At 42.6% G+C, this 20599-nt stretch overlaps 1 protein-coding gene across 1 annotated transcript; it reads left to right on the forward strand.

Moving 5' to 3' along the window:
• Positions 1-2030: 2030 nt before the first annotated feature.
• Positions 2031-20163, forward strand: LOC148149161 (uncharacterized). Its single transcript, XM_087990298.1, has 4 exons — positions 2031-2118; positions 4026-4079; positions 18762-18863; positions 19487-20163. The coding sequence occupies exons 1-4, from the start codon at positions 2031-2033 to the stop codon at positions 20161-20163; spliced, it is 921 nt and encodes a 306-aa protein (XP_087846424.1).
• The last annotated feature ends 436 nt before the right edge of the window (positions 20164-20599 follow it).

Below are 20599 nucleotides of genomic sequence, written 5' to 3' on the forward strand. Positions count from 1 at the left end.
CCTGCACATCTTTGAACTGTGGGAGGAAATCGGAGCACAGAGGAAACCCACGCAGACACAGGGAGTATGTGCAAACTCCACACAGATAGTCACCTGAGGCTGGAATCGAACCCAGCTCCCTAATGTTGTGAGCTAGCAGTGCAAACCACTGCGCCGCCATGAAGCCACAATGTAGTTGAAGCTGAGAAAGTCTAAGCTTGCAGGGAACATTCAAACTGGTAGCAAAAGCTTCTACCAGCAGGTGAAGAGAAAAAAGATCAGTAAAGATAAACATTGGTCTTCTACAGTCAGAAACATGGGAACTTATAAAGGAGAACAATGAGATGGCAGACTAAGTAAATACAAACTTCAGTTCTGACTTCACAAGGGAAGACACAAATAACATCTCAAAGGTATGGCACAGCTCAGGGTCTAATGGGAAGGAGAAATTGAAAGAAATGAGCATTAGTAGGGCAGTGGTATTACAGGAATAAAGACAGATAAATACCTAAAGTACTGGGTGGCACGGTGGCTCAGTGGTTAGCACTGTGGCCTCACAGTACCAGGGACCCAGGTTTGATTCCTGCCTCAGGCAACTGTCTGTGTGGAGTTTGTACATTCTCCTCGTGTCTGTGTGAGTTTCCTCCGGGTGCTCCGGTTTCCTCCCACAATCCTAAGATGTGCAGGTCAGGTGAATTGGCCATGCTAGATTGTCCATAGTGTCAGGAGTAAATATAGGGGCTGGGTGGGTTACTGTTCGGAGGGTTGGTGTGGACTTATTGGGCTGGAGGGCATGTTTCTATACTGTAGGGAATCTAATCTTAAAAAAAGGGATTGGGAACTGGTTGGCAGACAGAAAACAAAAAATAGGAATAAACAGTTTTTTTTTGTCGTGGTAGACAGAGACGAGTGGTGGCGAAAGTGAGGACTGCAGACGTTGGAGATCAGAGTCTAGATTACAGTGGTGCTGAAAAAGCACAGCAGGTCAGACAGCATCCGAGTAGCAGGTAAATCAACGTTTCGGGAAAAAGCCCTTCATGGAGGGGGGGCAATCCATGCTTGAACCTCAGCTATTCACAATATACATTAATGATTTAGCTTAAGTAAATATGTGCCATATCTCCAAGTTTGTAGATAACACAAAGCCAGGTGGGAAGGTATGTTGTCAGGAAGATGCAGAACCTTCAGTACAACTCCAACAAATTGACAAATGTATGGCAGATGCAATATAATGTTGCTAAACGTGAGCTTATCACTTTGACAGCAAAAACAGGCAGTCAGATTATTATCTGAATAACATAGATTGGGGAAGGGTGTGGTGTAACAAGACCTTTGTGGTCTTGTAAATCCAGAGTTAAAAATCACACAACACCAGGTTATAGTCCAACAGGTTTAATTGGAAGCACACTAGCTTTCGGAGCGACACTCCTTCATCAGGTGACTATCAGGTGATTTTTAACTTTGTACACCCCAGTCCAACACCGGCATCTCCAAATCTTGTAAATCCAGATGCTGGAAGTAAGCTTGCAGGTGCTGCAGGTGGGGAAGAAGGTAAATGATATATTGGCCTTCGTAGCAAGAGGATTCAAGTACAATAGTAGGAATATCTTGCTGCAGTTGTACAGGGCCTTAGTGAAACCACATCTGGAGCATTGTACGCTGTTTTAGTCTCCTTATCCAAAGAACGATGTTCTGGCTATGGAGGGAATGCAACAAAGGATTACCAGACTGATTCTTAGGTCAAAAGGTGTGGTGCTGTAAAAGCACAGCCAGTCAGGCAGGAAAGTCAACAGTTTAAGCATAAGCTCTTCATCAGGAAAGTGGGGGGAGGACAGGGTGTGCCCAAGGGAGCTGAGAGATGAATGGGAGGGGTGTGGGGCTAGGGAAATGTAGCTGGGATTGCGATGGGTAGATGAAGGTGGGGTTGATCGTGATAGGTTGGAGTGGAGGGTGGAATGGATGGGTGGGAAGGATGATGGACAGGTAGGACAGTTCAAAAGGGCGGTGCCAAGCTGGAGGGTTGGATCTGGGACAAAGTGGGGGGAGCGGAGATGATGAAGCATGGTGAAATCGACATTGAATCCATGTGGTTGGAGCGTCCCAAGGTGGAATATGAGGTGTTCTTCTTCCAGTCATCAAGTGGGCGAGGATTTGGCAGTGGAGGAGGCCTAGGACTTGCAAGTCCTTGGTGGAATGAAAGGGGGAGTGCAAGTGGTTCTTGTGTTGGCTGGACTGACTTATGAGGAGAGACTGGATTTTTTAGGACTCCATTTAATGGATTTTACAAGTTTGAGGGGAGATCTTATGGAAACCTATAGAATTCTAACAGAACTGGACAGGGTAAATGCAGGAAGGATGTTCCTGATGACTAGAAAATCCGGACCAGGGTCAGAATTTAAGGATATGACCATTGAAGACTGAGATGAGGAGAAATTTCTTCACCTACAGTGTGATGTAATTCTCTGCCACAGAAAATGGTTGTGGCCAAAACATTGAATGCTTTCACGAAGGAATTATATATAGTTCTTTAGAGATGAAAGGATATGAGGAGGGGACTGAGTTGATTATATTGTGCAGAGTATTTCTCAGATAAAGAGATGTTGGGAAGTATAGATGGACAAAGACTCCTAGATATCCTGGTTGAGAAGTCATTAAAGGCTAAAATGGGATAATAGCCTTTATTAAAAGAGAATTTTAGTCCAAGTGTAGTGAATCCTGTTTAAATTACATAGGAGCTTGGCTAGCTCTGGATGAGGAGGCCTGTAGATATGGGAAAGTTTGGCAAAGGCAGGAGATTAGTCATTTATTGCAGAATTCCCAGCCTCCGAATTGCTTTTTTAGCCACAGTATTTATGCGGCTAGTTAGGTTTCTGGTCAATGGTGACACCTAGAATGCATTTGTTTGTTGGGAGGACAGGAGACGTTGATGATACTTACTGATTGGTAATTGGAAGTGATTCAATAGGTCAAGTCCCATCTGCTCCATGGGTGTTTTATAACATCTCTGAGCAGATTGATAAGATGATATCCTACAGGAGCTTGGGATCACCCCTTTTAGGGATCAACTCCATTTTGATTAAACCCCCTGCCCCACACCTATTTCTCCATTGCCCTTGATGGTATGAATTGTCCTTAATAGGCTTTCAACCTAAATTAATTAGTTGGAGGAGCAGGATGTTGTCAGGACTGGAGGGTTTGCGTTGTAAGGAGAGGCTGGATAAGCTGGGACATCTTTCACTGGAGTGTAGGAGGTTGAGGAGTGATCTCATAACGAAGAACAAACAACAAGACAACATAGCCGCGAACCCTCCAGCCCACCCAGCCTGCCCTGATTCCTAGTCCTTACTTAGACCTGCTACTTATTGCTCAAACATGATTTCTGTTCCTCTGTTTGCCTCATGTTCACATGTATATCAAGGTATGCCTTAAACATTGCCAATGTGTGTGCTTCCACCATCTCCAGTGGCAATGCATTCCTGGCACCCACCACCCTGTGTGTGAAACATTTTCCTCACACTTCTCCCTGAAACTTTTCCCCTCTCACCTTGAAGCTGTGCCCTCTTGTAGTTGACTTTTCCATCCTGGGAAAAAAACCTCTGACTATCCACCCTATATATGCCTCTCATAATTTTGTAGATCTCTGTCAGGTCAACCCTCAGCCTCTGTCTTTTCAGTGGAAACCATCCAATTTCTCATAATTAAAACCCTCCAGACTTGCCAACACCCTGGTAAACCTTCTCTGCATCCCCTCCAAAGCATCCAAGTCCTCATGGTAATGTCATTACACCTATTTATAAGAGATGGGACAAGAACCCAGGCCTCCTGGTTCAAAGGTGGCGACATTGTCACTGTGTCACCTTTGTATTATCACAGACTCAGAGTCACAGAGATGTACAGCACAGAAACAAACTCTTTGGTCCAACTCATCCACACCATCCGGATATTCTAAATTAATCTACTCCCATTTGTCAGCATTTGGCCCATATCCCTCTAAATTCTTCCAATTCGTATACCCATGTTTTGTTTAAAATTTTCTTTATCCCCAGGAGCACTCTTCGACACAACTGGACACTATGTTTCCCATCAGCAAATCACCTGTGGTATTTTCTTTCATCTGTTAACACCACACCCCAATATCCTGCTTAATGTTTAAAATCATTAAAAACAAGTGATTTGGTCATTATCAGTGCAAGAATTGGCTGCAGTATCTCCGACCGTGATTACACTTCTAAAATAGTACACAGTGGTAGTAAAGTACTTTGGATTGCCTTGAAGTCAGAAAAGATGTTATGAACATGTTGTTATGAAGGTGTAGAGTTACTGTACCTTTAAGAGAGTTGAAAAGCTATCAAGGACAAAGCACAGAGAGACAAGAGCAAGGTAACAATATAACACTTAATCGAAACAGCTAGCAGCATCTAGGTTGCTACGAAACATTAAAAAATTCAAATTCAGCCAATCAATTTAAATTATGCCCCAAGATACCAGAATCCAATCAAATTTGAATTTAGTATTTTGATAATATTAAAACCAATGAAACGATCCGCTGTTTTGGGGAGCCCAAGGAAGACCAAGAAACTGAGGAGTTAAAACAGAAATATCCTGGTATTTTCTCAGACTGTGTAATAACCAGATTCCACCGTCATAAATCACAGTACAAAGCAAAAATTAAAGGGAAAGATGAAGGAGTTGAGGTTCAGTTAGTGGACACCCTATTTAACATAATGGTGCAGGAAAAACCTGAACAGGCAGAAGGTCAGTCAGAAGTGTTTCGTCCTGAAAGGCTAAGGGACTTGCAACAGAAAGACAAAATGAGAAAAACAATATGTGGATGCGTACTCTAAAAAGGAGTCAGAGAATATTCCGGAGAGTTATTATCTGAAAGATAGAATCCTAAGCCAGAAATGCAGATCACAGCACATTAGTGAAGAGGAGAAATGGGCCGAAGTGCACCAAATTGTGTTGCTGGTAGCATCCAGACAGGTGGTGTTATGGGTAGCATGCAAACTATCTGTAGAAGGTCACCTAGGGGTACGAAAAACTCAGGCTAAGGTACAAAAACATTTTTATTGGCCTGGAATGCACAAGGATGTGGTTAACCTTTGACGTAGTCATACATGCTAAATGGTAGGTAAGCCACAGGCTGTAATAATACCAGCACCTTTGTTGCCAATTCTTGCATTTGAAGAACCTCTCACATGGGTTTTAATTGATTATGTAGGTCCCCTCATGAAAACTAAAAGTGGAAACCAGTACTTGTTAACCACGATGTATGTGTCTACCGGATTTCCAGAGGCAATTCCATTGTGGAGTATAAAACATTACAGCGCAGTACAGGCCCTTCGGCCCTCGATGTTGCGCCGCCCTGTCATACTAATCTGAAGTCCATCCCACTTACACTATTCCAGGTATGTCCATATGCCTGGGAAAGACGACTTAAATGCACTTAAACTTGGCGAATCTACAACCGTTGCAGGCAAAGCATTCCATATCCTTACTACTCTGAGTAAAGAAACTACCTCTGACATCTGTCTTATACCTATCTCCCCTCACTTTAAAGCTGTGTCCCCTCGTGTTTGCCGTCCCCAAACTTGGAAAAAGGCTCTCCCCCTCCACCCTATCTAACCCTCTGATTATCTTGTATGTCTCTATTAAGTCACCTCTCAACCTTCTTCTCTCTAACGAGAACAGCCTCAAGGCCCTCAGCCTTTCCTCGTAAGACATTCTTTCCGTACCAGGCAACATCCTAGTAAATCTCATCCATATACACCACATCAACCGGTTTACTCTCATCTACCTGTTTGGTCACTTTGTCAAAAAACTCAATAAGATTCGATAGGCATGATCTACCCTTCACAAAACCGTGCTGACTGTCCCTGATCAGATTATTCTTTTTTTAGATGGTTATAAATCCTATCTCTTATAACCATTTCCAACACTTTACCAACAACTGAAGTGAGACTCACTGGTCTGTAATTACCAGGGTTGTCTCTACTACCCTTTTTGAACAAGGAAACCACATTTGCTATCCTCCAGTCCTCAGGCACTATTCCTGTAGACAATGATGATTTGAAGATCAATGCCAAAGGCTCGGCAATCTCTTCCCTTGCTTCCCAGAGGATCCTAGGATAGATCCCATCCGGCCCAGGGGACTTGTCTATTTTCACACTCTGCAGTATTTCTAACACCTCTTCCTTGTGAACCTCAATCTCTTCTAGTCTAGATGCAAGTATCTCTGTATCTTCTCGCCAACATTTTCATTTTCTACAGTGAACACTGTCGAAAAATATTTATTTAGTGCTTCCCCTATCTCCTCTGACTCCACAAACAACTTCCCACTATTATCCTTGATTGGCCCTAATTTAACTCTCATCATTCTTTTATTCCTGACATACCTATGGAAAGCCTTAGGGTTAACCCTGATCCTATCCGCCAACAACTTCTCATGTCTCCTCCTGGCTCTTCTGAGCTCTTTGTTTAGATCTTTCCTGACTTCCTTGTAACCCTCAAGCGCCCTAACTGAGTTTTCACATTTTGTCCTAACATAAGCCTTCTTCTTCTTCTTGACCAGGGATTCCACTCCCTTAGTAAACCACGGCTCACGCTTTCTATATCTTCCTCCCTGCCTGACAGGTACATACTTATCTAGGACACACAGGAGCTTTTCCTTGAATAAGCTCCACATTTTTAATGTGCTCATCCCCTGCAGTTTCCTTCCCCATTCTACACTTCCTAAATCTTTCTTAATTGCATTGTAATTTCCCTTTCTCCAGCTGTAACTCTTGCTCGGTGGAGTACACCTATCCCTTTCCATCACTAAAGTAAACCTGACAGAATTGTGATCGCTGTCTCCAAAGTGCTCACCTACTTCCAAATCTAACACCTGGCCAGGCTCGTTGCCTAGTACTAAATCTAAAGTGGCTTCGCCCCTTGTAGGCCTGTCTACATACTGTGTCAGGAAGCCCTCCTGCACATACTGGACAAAAACTGACCCAATCTATAGTACTCGTACTGTAATGATCCTAGTCAATATTTGGATAGTTGAAACCCTGCCTCTCTCACTCCTATCGAGAATCATCTTTGCTATCCTTTCCTCTACATCTCTGGGACTATTCGGAGGCCTATAGAAAACTCCCAGCATGGTGACTTCTCCTTCCCTGTTTCTAACCTCAGGCCATACTACCTCAGTAATGAGTCCCCAAACATCCTTTCTACAACTGTAATATTGTCCCTGATCAACAATGCCACACCTCCCCCTCTTTTACCATCTTCTCTGTTCTTACTGAACAAGGCAAAAAGGGTGATAGAGGAGTTAATAGCTTTCTTCACACGGTATGCGCTACCCAGGGAGATTGAGTCGGACCAAGGGTCAAATTTTACTGCTAGGCTGTTTAAGGAGGTTATGGATAGCTTAGGTATAGAGCACTTTAAATCCAGTGCGTATCATCCTGAATCCCATGGAGCTTTAGAAAGGTGGTAGCAGACCTTGGAGACCATGTTGAGAGCATACTGTCAGGATTACCTGAATAATTGGGATGAAAGTATCCCATTCCTATTGTTTGCCATTAGAGATGCCCCAAATGAATCTACTCAGTTCACTCCCTTCGAGCTAATTTTTGGGCATGAAGTGAGAGGCTCTTTGAAATTAATTAAAGGAAAATTGACGGGACCAAAGTCAAAGATCTCACACTTAGATGATGTATCGGAGGTGAGGGAGAGACTAAATCGAGTAGGTGAGTTAGCTAATCAGTACCTAAAGAGGGCACAGCATAGAATAAAGCAGATGACAGATAAAAGCTTAGAGACGCGGACGCCTTCCCGAGGGAATGACGTGTTAGTACTGTTACCAGTGATAGGAGATCCCTTCAAAGCCAGGTTTAGTGGTCCCTATCAAATTGAGAAAGAGTTGAGTCAGATGAACTATCTAGATAGGAAAAAATGATATTGGCTATGTCACGGGAACATGTTGAAACCGCATTAAACTAGACAGAAAGTATTGGAGAAACAGGTGTTAGTTACTGCCCTGGGGGAGAATGGAATGTGGAATCAAATCCAGATGCATGGATTTAATGTGCCTCAAAATATATTAAAAAATGAAGAAGTCCTTGAGGAGTGGGATGGGTTAGTAAACTCTCTGTCTCAGGAGTATAGAACACAGTTGAAAGATTTGTTACTGCAGTGTAAGGACATTTGTAAGAATCAAATGGGGAGGATTAATACATGAAGTAGACGTAGGGAATATTGTTCCAATAAAACACCCCTACCAACTTAATCCTTTCAAAGACAGATAGGTCCAGATGAAGGTGGAGGCCATGGTCGATGAAGACACCATTTAACTGAGCCAGAGCGAGTGGAGTTTGCGTATCGTCTTAGTTCCCAAACCAGATGGGACTCAATAATTTTGTATGGATTACCAGAAGTTCAATGCCATTACAAAGTCAGACTCACATCCAATTCTGAGATTGAAGGACTGTATTGAGAAAGTCGGACAAGCCAGTTACATCACCAATTTGGACTTACAGCGTGGTTACTGGCAAGTACCTTTATCAGAGATGGTGAAAGAAATTTCTGCGTTTGTAACCCCAAATGGGCTATATCAGTTTAAAGTGATGCCCTTTGCAATGAAGAACACCCCTGCCACTTTCCAAAGACTCATGAACAAGTTGGGGCTGGGTTAACAAACTGTGCAGGCTATTTGGATGATGTAGTGATCTTTAGTAAGTCCTGGAAAGATCACATGGTACAGTTGGCAGAGCTCTTTGAACAACAAAGAGAAGCAAAACTGGTAATAAACTTAAAAAAATACTGAATTTGCGAAAGCAGTGGTAACGCTCTTGGGCCATAACATCAGTCATGGAAGATTGACCCCATAGAATGCAAAGACGAAGGCCATCGAGGAATTTCCATGACCAACCTCAAAGAAAGAGGTGCTTCGATTCTTGGGACTAAGTGGATTCTATTGAAAGTTTGTTCCAAACTTCAGCAGTGTAGTGGCACTGTTTACCGATTTGCTGAAGAAGAACACAAAGTTTCAGTGAACAGAACAATGCCAGGAGGCATTCAACCATTTGAAAGCCAAATTAACCACTGCACCAGTTTTAACTACACCAAACTTTTCAAAACCTTTTAAAGTTGCCATTGATGCAAGTGACATAGGAGTTTGAGGTGTACTGCTACAAGAAGATGATGATGAGATTGAATTGCAAGTTTGTTACTTTTTGAAGAAACTCAGCATCCACCAGAGGAAATACTCCACGATCGAAAAAGAACTATTGAGTTTGGTACTGGCCGTACAACATTTTAATGTGTATACGAACAATGTGTTAGAGACGGTTGTGTTCACGGATCACAATCCGCTTACATTCTTGGAATGTTTTCGGGACAAGAATATGCAACTATTTTGTTGGAGTCTTATGTTACAGCCTTTTAATTTTCATATCGTATGTGTTGTGGGTCATAAGAATGTGATCGCAGATGTGTTATCGTGGATTTAACTGATAAAGTATAGATAAGATTTATATCTTTTCAATGTTATACTTACGTGGGAAGACATTAATATGAACTCAGATTAAAGTCATATGACATGTCATGATATTGTGGGTTAGGAATAGAGAAAAAAAGCCACCTTTTACATTATGATTGTTCGTTTTTTCTTAAGGTGGGAGATGTCATGAAGGTGTAGAGGTACTGTACCTTTAAGAGAGTTGAAAAGCTAGTAAGGACAAAGCATAGAGAGTCCAGAACAAGGTAACAATGTAACACTTGATCAAAACAGCTAGCAACATTTGGGTTGCCATGAAACAAATAAAAACAAATTCAAATTCAGCCAATCAATTTAAATTATGCCCCAAGATACCATAATTTTCAATTAAATTTGAATTTAGTATTTTGATACTGTTAAAACAATCCAATATTTTGGGGTATAAAACCAGATATTTTGAACAACTAGAGGGGGAGAACTGCCAAACCACCTACAAGTACAAACTGCCAGCAGAACAGCTCTCTGAAAGGTACGTGTCTATAAGAAGTTTACACAGCAGAACATCAAAAAGACCACAGAGGAAAATCTGCAGTGGAGATAGAAAGAGAAGATTTGACAGCTGACTGAGAAAGAGAAGTTTTGAAAGTTGAATTTTTTTAATAAATCTTAATTGGGATTTTTTAATCGGACTAGTATTGTAGAGTGGGAGGTAAAAGATAGGTTTCAGAGAAAGGAGTTGTAAATAGCTGTTGGTTTTAATATTCTCTGTTGGGCTTAAAGAATAAAGTTGTTAATTTTTACTTTAAATAGTGACCTCTGGGATAAGGCTTTTCTTCTCAAATTTTAACAGATTACAGCACAGGGTGAATCTTTCCTGTGTTGCTGGTTTAAATTAGCAAAGGGGTTTACCCCGTGTCATAACAATGTGGGTATTTCATTTCACTTATAGTTCTTCGTTGTCCAAGCCAGTGAGGTGGACTGGCAGTAATTAACATTTACACAGCATTGGAAGACTTTGACTAAAATGGGCAAGATTTAAATTGCTAATGTGAGTTTAGCCTGTATCTACAATGTAAATACAGCAAGTGTCCAGAGGACTGGAATATAAGGATGCAGAAGTAATGCTGCATTTATACAAAACCCTGGTTAAACTCCACTCAGACTAATCTGAGCAGATCCAGGCATCACACTAAAGAAGGATATATAGACTTTGGAGTAAGTACAATGTAGGTTTACAAGAATGATACTTGGACTTCAGGGGTCATGATATGAGAAAAGATAATGCAAATTAGATCTGTTTTCTCTCGAATTAAGAAGGTTAAGGGGTAACCTGATCAAAGTTTTCAAGATATTAACAGGTGTTGCAAAGTTGGGAAGGGTATTTGTAGATTGCAAGGTAGTAAGTTAGAATGTGATGTCTGTAAAATTGTAAAATGGAGAAAGTATTGTGTAGTTCCTTTAAAAGATGGTGATTTATTTTCTGTGCTTAGAGATTTAAAATGCAAGTACATAGAGAGCCCGAAGCTGAAACAACTTGTATCGAAAAGATGTACAGTTTGCAGACCAAATAGCAGCTTTTACCAAGACAACAGGTTTTGAATTTAGACAATCAATTTGTATCAGGCGCTTGGATGCCAAAAACCAATTAAATTTAAATCTGATGGTTTTGACAACATTAGGACCAATCCAAGGTTAAGAAATATTGATATGTTATCTCAGATATAAAAGAAGGGGACAGTTGGACAAAGACCCCAGAGCTAGCTGCCATGCGCCAGAGCTAACAGCCCTCAGCTCTCAAGAGAGAAATTGGCTCTCACAATCATCTATGTATTAGAGAAAGTACCATCTAAATAATAATGGTACCAAAGATGAAGAAGCAGAGGAAAAGGCATTACTGACAGAAGAATCAGAGGAAGCATTTCTGACAGAGACTCGACAGAAGAAGGCACAGAACATTCCAGAAGACATGGAACCTGGCTGTAACTTCGAGAGACTAAATGAGTTTTTTTTTGTAAATGAGTTGGACTTGTATTTATTGGAACAGCATACCATTTGAATCTTTTTTATTCTGGAATAGTTAGTAGTTAGAAGAGATTTATTAAGCAGGTACACCATTTCCACACCTTTTTTTACAAGATTATGGGGCAAGGTGGTCCTCTTCGGGAATTTCGGTTTTAGTTCTCAGAGGGGGAGGGGGCCAAACCTGGCTTTAGAACACAGGAAAAGACAGGGTGAATAGATTTATTTAACCTATTTCCACTGATTGGGATTTCCCGAACTAGTGGGCCTTGCCTGAGAATTAGGACCAGATCATTCAGGAGAGATGTTAGGAAGCACTTGCACACACAAAAAGTGTTTGCAACTCTCTTCCACAAACAGCAATGGATCCAGGATCAGTTGTTCCTTTTCAATTTGAGATAGATAAGTTTTTGTTAAGCAAAATGTAGGTTTACAAGAATGATACTTGGACTTCAGAGATCATGTTATGAGAAGAGATAATGCAAATTAGATCTGTTTTCTCTCGAATTAAGAAGGTTAAGGGGTAACCTGATCAAAGTTTTCAAGATATTAACAGGTGTTGAAAAGTTGGGAAAGGTAATTGTAGATTGTGAGGCAGTAAGTTAGAATGTAGTGTTTGTAAAATTATAAAATGGGGAAAGCATTGTGTAGTTCCTTTAAAAGATGGTGATTTTTTTTTCTGTGCTTTGAGATTTAGGGATATAGGCCAAAGGCAGGCAGTTAAGCCATAGATCCAGCCATGATCTCATTGAATGCTGCACAGTCTTGAGGGGTTGAATGGCCTACTCCTGTTCCTAACTTCACATCTATGAATGCATTTCAGTGATTTGTCAAAGAGTAAGAAGCCATCGTTGCCAAGTAGCGGGTTAATACTTCTCAGCAAGCAACCTTTGGACATCTACACTGAACTCTTATTGGATGTTGCTGGAGTTTTTGTGCAAAAATAGCACTGCACTCCATTCACCTGGTCATAATTTGACAGAATTCCCCATTATTGCTAATATGAATACTTGTGAGTGTGTTTATCTTTGCTCAAGAGTGTGTACAACTGTGTATGCAATTGTGTACACATGAGAAAGTGTCTATAGTTATATACGCTTGTGCATGAGTGTATCTAACTTGATTAGGAAAATATTTGTATGTGAGTGGACGAAGGTTGTAAATTAATTTGTTTCTCAAGGATAATTATGGATAAGGAAGGCCATTTGGTTGATGATATAGATCAGAGTAGTGCTGGAAAAACACAGCAGGTCAGGCAGCATCCGAGGAGCAGGAAAATCGACGTTTCAGGCAAAAGCCCTTCATCAGGAATAGAATATTTCCAGCACCACTCTGATTTATACTAAGCAGCCTACTCATAAGTGTTATATAAAAGAGCCTACTTAGGCATTGAAGTGGAACCATTACCCGAGTATTATTATTTAAAAGATGGTGTGTTAATAAGGGAATAGACCACCACAAATACCAAACAATGATAAAAAGTCAGTAGCTCATTCTGAATATTGTAACAAAATTGTACAAGTGGCTCACAAAATTCTACTGTCAAACTGTTTAGATATTAATATTTTAGCCTTTTTTTTTAATAGCCAGGATTATATAAAGATGTAGTGAAGTTTTGCCAGTCATGTTATAGATGTCAGATGTTGGGGAAACTTAAATTATGTATTTAACCTGCTCCTTTAATTCCAATACCAGATTTTTAAAAACTCATTCAGCAGGATAATCAATTGGATAGGATTCCTACCTAAAACCAGGAGTGGGAGTCAGTTTCTTTTAACAATTATGGACATGTTGAGAAGATTTTTTTTTTTTAAATGAGATATTGATTACCTGCTAAGTACAATCTGTAATATAAAATTTGTACCTTGTCCAATTGTATTTCTCAGGTAATATAATAAATAAAAGAATATTTTGGGAGTAAAACAAATTAAAATCTTTAGATCTACAATCTCAAGGACCATTAAAAAGATGGCATCAAATTTTAAAGTCCATGATTAGAGCTTATTGTCAAAAATGTCCTACTGATTGGGATAAAGGAATTCCTTTGTTAATATTTGCAATTAGAGATGCCCTTAATGAGTCCACAGAATTTAACCGTTTTGAACTGACATACAGGCATGAGGTAAGAGGACCCTTAAATTGATGAAAGAAGAATTTAAAACCAAAATTCAAATATTATTTTGTTGGTTGTGTCACGATAGTCTTACCAGACTATAGGGGCTGCTCTCTTATCAGAGAGAAGCGACTGGTGGTGATTCAATCTGAGGGCCACCAGACCTCAGGCGAGGGAAGAGTTTGAGAAGGAGAGTCCTTCGTGGTAACCTCAAGCTAGTGATAGGAATTGTACCCATGCTGTTGGCATCACACTGCTCTGTAGGCCGACAATAATCATACTTCTAACTGAATTGTCAATTTCAAAATAAACTAACCAAAGCAAGTGAGTTCATCAAAAAGCATTTGGAAAGTGCTCAGCAAACAATGAGAACTAGACAAAATGGACAAAGTTTCCACAGAATCTTTCAGGGATCCCAGTGACATGGGCCATGTCAAAATTTGTAGCTGAACTGGACAAGAAGTCCAGTGAGACCCATCTCAAAGTTGGGAACATCCCGCTCTATCTTTTATACTGTTGCTGAGCAACATGATGAGTTTCTTATGATGAGCTGCTAACTGAAGGGATTATGGCTTGTAAGATTCCATCCTATCAAGCATGTCAAGCAAAAATCTTGACGTGGAAATGAGAGTGGGTTCTGAGCAACTTCAGCTTGCTACTTGCTCCGAAGGACCTTCTGCATTTTAAAGAACGATCTGCGTGCATCAATTGTACGCATCCATTATCCGCAGATACTGCCATTTGCCAAACTTTCACAGCCATAATGGCACCTATCCACTCCACTTGCAGGCTGTTTAGGGAGCACAGACTTGCATGGCAGGGCACATTGGCATCTAGCACTGAAAGACTGCTACAAGGACACTTTTTGCACAAGGATGGGCACCCAGATCATAAATGAGACCAAGTGGCATCTTAGGGCTGCTTGTTTCCTCCTTGCATACACAGTGCCCACCTGGATGATCACATTATCCATACCTTGCCTTGTCATGACATGTCAATTAGTGCAGTCTTCAATAAATGGGTCATACATTTTACTGTATGGCACTGCACTACATCTATATCACACTCACTTATGCGGCAAACAACCATTTCTCACAGTCTCAGGGAAGTAATCCTCGCCAACGTCTGAATGCACCTGTGGACCATAATATTGTGGACCATTTATCACTTAACAATAGTGTAATTGAACAAGGTTACGTTGTGTAAGTATCATCCAGTAGATTAGACAAAACATAAGCTACAACGGCCTGAAGTCAAAGTTCATTAAAAGTTACGAAGAGAAAAACCTGTTTCCATGGAAACACAAACTAGTCTTAACTAGTAATTAATCAAACTAGCTGTGGAAAACTAACGGTCAAACTGATCATATAGAACCATATAAATGATACAGCACAGACGGGGGCCATTTGACCCATCTTGTCCATGCTGACCCCATGCTAATCTCATCTTCTGGGCCCATTGACCTGCAGCTCACAGCACTTAAGATGCAGATCCAATTACTTTTTGAAAAAGAGTTTAGGGTCTCGGGCAGTGAATTTCAGACATCTACTACCCTCTGCATTAAAAAAGCTTTTGCTCATATCCCTTCTCATCCTTCTGCCACTTACCTTGAACCTATGACTCCCTGGTTTTTGAACTCACTGCCAAAGGAAGCAGATTCCTCCTATCCATGCTATCTTTATCCCTCACACTTTTGTGTACCTCAATCATGTCGCCCCTTAGCCATTTCTTCTCCAAGGAAAACAACCCCAATCTCTCCAATCTCTCCGCATAGCTATAATCATAGCTTGTTGGAGATTCGACTGTGTCAGAGTTTCATGATCTGAAGATTACAGTGTTGGACTGGGGTGTACAAAGTTACAAATCACACAACACCAAGTTATAGTCCAACAAGTTTATTTCATCAGGTATTTATGGAGTATAAAATCCTAAAACAGAATTCATAGCAAAAGCTTACAGTGTGATACAACTGAGATTATAGATTGAAAAAGTCCTGGATTGTTTGTTAAGTCTCTTGTCTTTTAGAATGAACTTGTTGGTTTCAGTTCTTTAATATGTAAATCACAGAACATTTAAAAGTTACTTTCTCAAGTGAATTTTTAACAATTGGTGTCATGTCGGCCCAGACAATGCATTTAAGGTATGAGGTGCCCTGTGTGAGACTGTCTGTGTCACAATGGTCAGACTGATTCTAATCTAAAAAATGGATTTACAGTAAAGATGAGAATCAGTCTGACCATTGTGGCACAGACAATCTCATACAAGGCACCTCACACCTTAACTGCATTATCTAGGCTGACATGACACCGTTGTTAAAATTCACTTGAGAATGTAACTTTTAAATGTTCTGTGATTTACAAATGAAATAACTGAAAACGACATGTTCTTTCTAAAAGATGAGAGACTTAACAAATTATCCAGGTCGTTTTCAAAATATAGTTTCAGTTACATCACACTGTAAACTTTTGCTATAAATTCTGTGTCTTACAATCTTATACTCCACAACCACCTGATGAAGGAGCAGCTTCTAAATAAACCTGTTGGGCTTATATCTTGAAACCTATTGTACAGAGGATCCCCAGCTTCTGTCGCGACACGACAAGATTTCTTACAGCTTGTTGGAAAGTTCTGGCGATGAGGCATTCTGCCAAATGACTTTGACAGTCTGCCCAGGGAACCGCTCTACAGGATCCGCCCTCTCCTTTTCCCAAAGGGTCTCAAGGACACTACGTGCTGATGACTTCCTGATACACTTGCAGTCAAAGGTGATTCTCTTCATAAATCCACCTAACCTGCACTTTTTTTTAAATTTCAAAAATATACTTTATTCATAAAATATTTTGATGATCTGTACAATTGGTGGTGCCATTCATAGGCACACCTTGCTTTTCTTTACATACAGAGATTGGAATTAATCATTTGTATATACAGGTCTGTACGTTTACCATCCATATATTTAGCTGAGGCTTCAGCAGAGCTCAATTACTGAGTGGGCCCCCTGTTCTTGTTTGGCAGGCAGATGTTACACAGTCGTCCAGAACTTTCCAACAAGCACCAAGACATGGCTTAGCTGGTGGTGAGAAGGGCTCTGCCTGTGAGATCCTTTATGCATGCCCGGACTCTCTGCCGCACCGCACACTACCCTGAAGCGGCTGTAGGGGGGAGGGGATGAGACTGTCACACACCTCCTTCTAGAATGTGCCTATGCAAAGGAAGTCTGGAGAGGAATGCAGTGGTGTTTGCCGAGGTTCGTCCTGAGCAGCTCCGTGACGCGGGACTCCGTGCTCTATGGTCTGTTCCCTGGGACGCACACCGAGATGAACATCAACTGTGCCTGGAGAATCATCACCTGGGTCAAAGACGCTCTTTGGTCTGTGCGGAACCTGTTGATCTTCCAGCTGAAGGAGTTGACCCCAACTGAGTGTTGCAGACTGGCACATTCCAAGGTCAAGGACTACGTTTTGAGGGACGCGCTGAAACTTAGAGCAGCTGCTGCCAAGGCGTGGTGGGAAAAGACCACTATGTAAGGTCTGTCTGCCTAAGAAGCGTAGTGGGCCCACTCAGTAATTGGGCCCCGCTGATGCCTCAGTAAAATACCTGGATGGTCAATGTACAGACTTGTACACTGTATCGGCGCTGCCTCGTGCTCCCACGAGGAGGTTGAACAGTTCATCCACTTTACCAACACCTTCCACCCCGACCTCAAATTCACCTGGACCATCTCAGACTCCTCCCTCCCCTTCCTAGAACTCTCCATTTCTATCTCGGGCGACTGAATCAACACAGACATTTACTATAAACCGACCGACTCCCACAGCTACCTAGACTACACCTCCTCCCACCCTGCCCCCTGTAAAAACGCCATCCATATTCCCAATTCCTTCGTCTACGCCGCATCTACTCCCAGAAGGACCAGTTCCAATACCGTACAACCCAGATGACCTCCTTCTTCAAAGACCGCAATTTCCCCCCAGGCGTGATCGACGATGCTCTCCACCGCATCGCCTCCACTTCCCGCTCCTCTGCTCTTGAGCCCCGCCCCTCCAACCGCCACCAGGACAGAACCCCACTGGTCCTCACCTACCACCCCACCAACCTCCATATACAGCGTATCATCCGCCGTCATTTCTGCAACCTCCAAACGGACCCCACCACCAGGGATATATTTCCCTCCCCTCCCCTATCAGCGTTCTGAAAAGACCTCTCCCTCCGTGACTCCCTGGTCAGGTCCACACCCCCCACCAACCCAACCTCGACTCCCGGCACCTTCCCCTGCAACCGCAAGAAATGCAAAACTTGCGCCCACACCTCCCCCTTTACTTCCCTCCAAGGCCCCAAGGGATCCTTCCATATCCACCACAAATTCACCTGCACCTCCACACACATCATTTATTGCATCCGCTGCACCCAATGTGGCCTCCTCTATATTGGGGAGACAGGCCGCCTACTTGCGGAACGTTTCAGAGAATACCTCTGGGACACCCGGACCAACCAACCCAACCACCCCATGGCTCAACACTTCAACTCCCCTTCCCACTCCACCAAGGACATGCAGGTCCTTGGACTCCTCCATCGCCAGACCATAGCAACACGACGGTTGGAGGAAGAGTGCCTCATCTTCCGCCTAGGAACCCTCCAACCACAGGGGATGAACTCAGATTTCTCCAGTTTCCTCATTTCCCCTCCCCCCACCTTGTCTCAGTCAAATCCCTCGAACTCAGCACCACATTCCTAACCTGCAATCTTCTTCCTGACCTCTCCGCCCCCACCACCACTCCGGCCTATCACCCTCACCTTGACCTCCTTCCACCTATCGCATTTCCAATGCCCCTCCCCCAAGTCCCTCCTTCCTAACTTTTCTCTTAGCCTGCTGGACACACTTTCCTCATTCCTGAAAAATGGCTTATGCCTGAAACGTCGATTCTCCTGCTCCTTGGATGCTGCCTGACCTGCTGCGCTTTTCCAGCAACAAATTTTCAGCTCTGATCTCCAGCATCTACAGTCCTCACTTTCTCCTCAGTGTATATACAGACTTGTATATACGAATGATTAATTCCGATCTCTGTATTAACGAAATGGAATGTATACGTATGTGTGACATGACCAATTCTATAGATATCAAAATAATTTTATGAATAAAGTATATTTTGAAATTAAAAAATACTACAGATTTCTTACAGAAACTCAGCACTCATGGACCAGTTGAACTTGGAACATTCCTCGTCACAATGGATGTTTCTGCAATCTACACCGGCATCCCCCACAATGACGGTATCGCGGCAACAGCCTCAGTACTCAACACTAACGACTGCCAATCTCTAAACACCATCCTACAACTCATCCACTTTATCCTTGATCACAACGTCTTCACCTTTGACAACCAGTTCTTCATCCAGCCATGGGGACCAAATTTGCACCCCAATATGCCAACATATTCATGCACAGGATCGAACAAGACTTCTTTTCTTCGCAGGACCTCCAGCCAACATTATACACCAGGTACATTGACGACATTTTCTTCCTCTGGACCCATGGCGAGAAGTCACTGATAAAACCATACAGTGATATCAACGAGTTTCATCACACCATCAAACTCACCATGGACTACTCTCTAGTATCTGTCTCATTCTTGGACACATGCATCTCCATCAAGGATGGGCACCTCAGCATCTCACTCCACCGCAAACCCACAGATAACCTCACAATGCTACATTTCTCCAGCTTCCACCCAAAACATATTAAAACAGCCATCCCCTATGGACAAGCCCTACACGTACACCAAATCTGTTCAGATGAGGGGGAACATGTTGGGCACCTGAAAGTACTCAGGGATGCCCTCATAAGAACGGGGTACGATGTTCAACTCATCGACCTCAAGTTCCGACGTGCCACAGGAAGGAACCATAATGACCTCCTCAGGAGACAGACACGTGCTGCAACCGCCAGGGTACCCTTCGTTGTCCAGTATTTCCCAGGAGCTGAAAAACTACGCCATGTTCTTCACGGCCTGCAACACATTATCAATGAGGATGAGCACCTCACCAAGACCTTCCCCACACCTCCACTGCTCGCCTTTAAACAACCGCCAAACCTCAAACAGATCATTGTTCGTAACAAGCTGCCCGGTTTTCAGGACAACTCCATACAACCCTGTCACGGTAGGCGCTGCAAGACGTGTCAGAGTGTTGACACGGATACCACCATTGCACGTAGGGACACCTCCCATCATATACGTGGCGGGTACTTATGTGACTTAGCCAACATTGTCTATCTTATACGTTGCAGGCAAGGATGCCCTGAGGGATGGTACATTGGGGAAACCGAGCAAAGGCTACGGCAACGGATGAATGGGCACCGAACAACAATCAACAGACAGGAGTGTTCCCTCCCAGTTGGGGAATACTTCAGTGGTCCAGGACATTCGACCTCGGACCTTCGGGTGACCATCCTCCAAGGCGGACTTCGGAACAGGCAGCAGCGAAAAGTGGCTGAGCAGAGGCTGATAGCTAAGTTCGGTACCCATAGGGAGGGCCTCAACCGGGACCTTGGGTTCATGTCACACTACAGGTGACCACCATTGTACTATACACACACACAGGCACTCCTACACACACACATACACGTGGACACACATATACACATACATGCACACAGAGACTCACACACACCCTTACGCACGTGCACACTCCCACACTCACACATGCATCCTCTCAGAGACTTAGACCATTCTACACTCACGCACACACATATAAACTCTCTTTCACAGACACTCACAATCCCCCACCCCAGACACACACACACAGCCACAGCCACACTCACACATGCACCCCCTCAGAGACTTAAGATACTCTACACTCTCATACACACACATATACACTCTCTCTCACACTCAGAACCCCCCAACCCAGACACACACATAAACACACAAAGACCCACATGCACACACATATATATACGTTTATGGGGTGAATTTGTACTTGCAGAGTTACATTGTACTTTGCTCAAAA

The sequence above is a fragment of the Chiloscyllium plagiosum genome, unplaced genomic scaffold (genome assembly GCF_037043375.1).
Source record: "Chiloscyllium plagiosum isolate Xiang-an unplaced genomic scaffold, Cpla_swu_hap1 HiC_scaffold_9, whole genome shotgun sequence".
Taxonomy (NCBI): Eukaryota; Metazoa; Chordata; class Chondrichthyes; order Orectolobiformes; family Hemiscylliidae; genus Chiloscyllium; species Chiloscyllium plagiosum.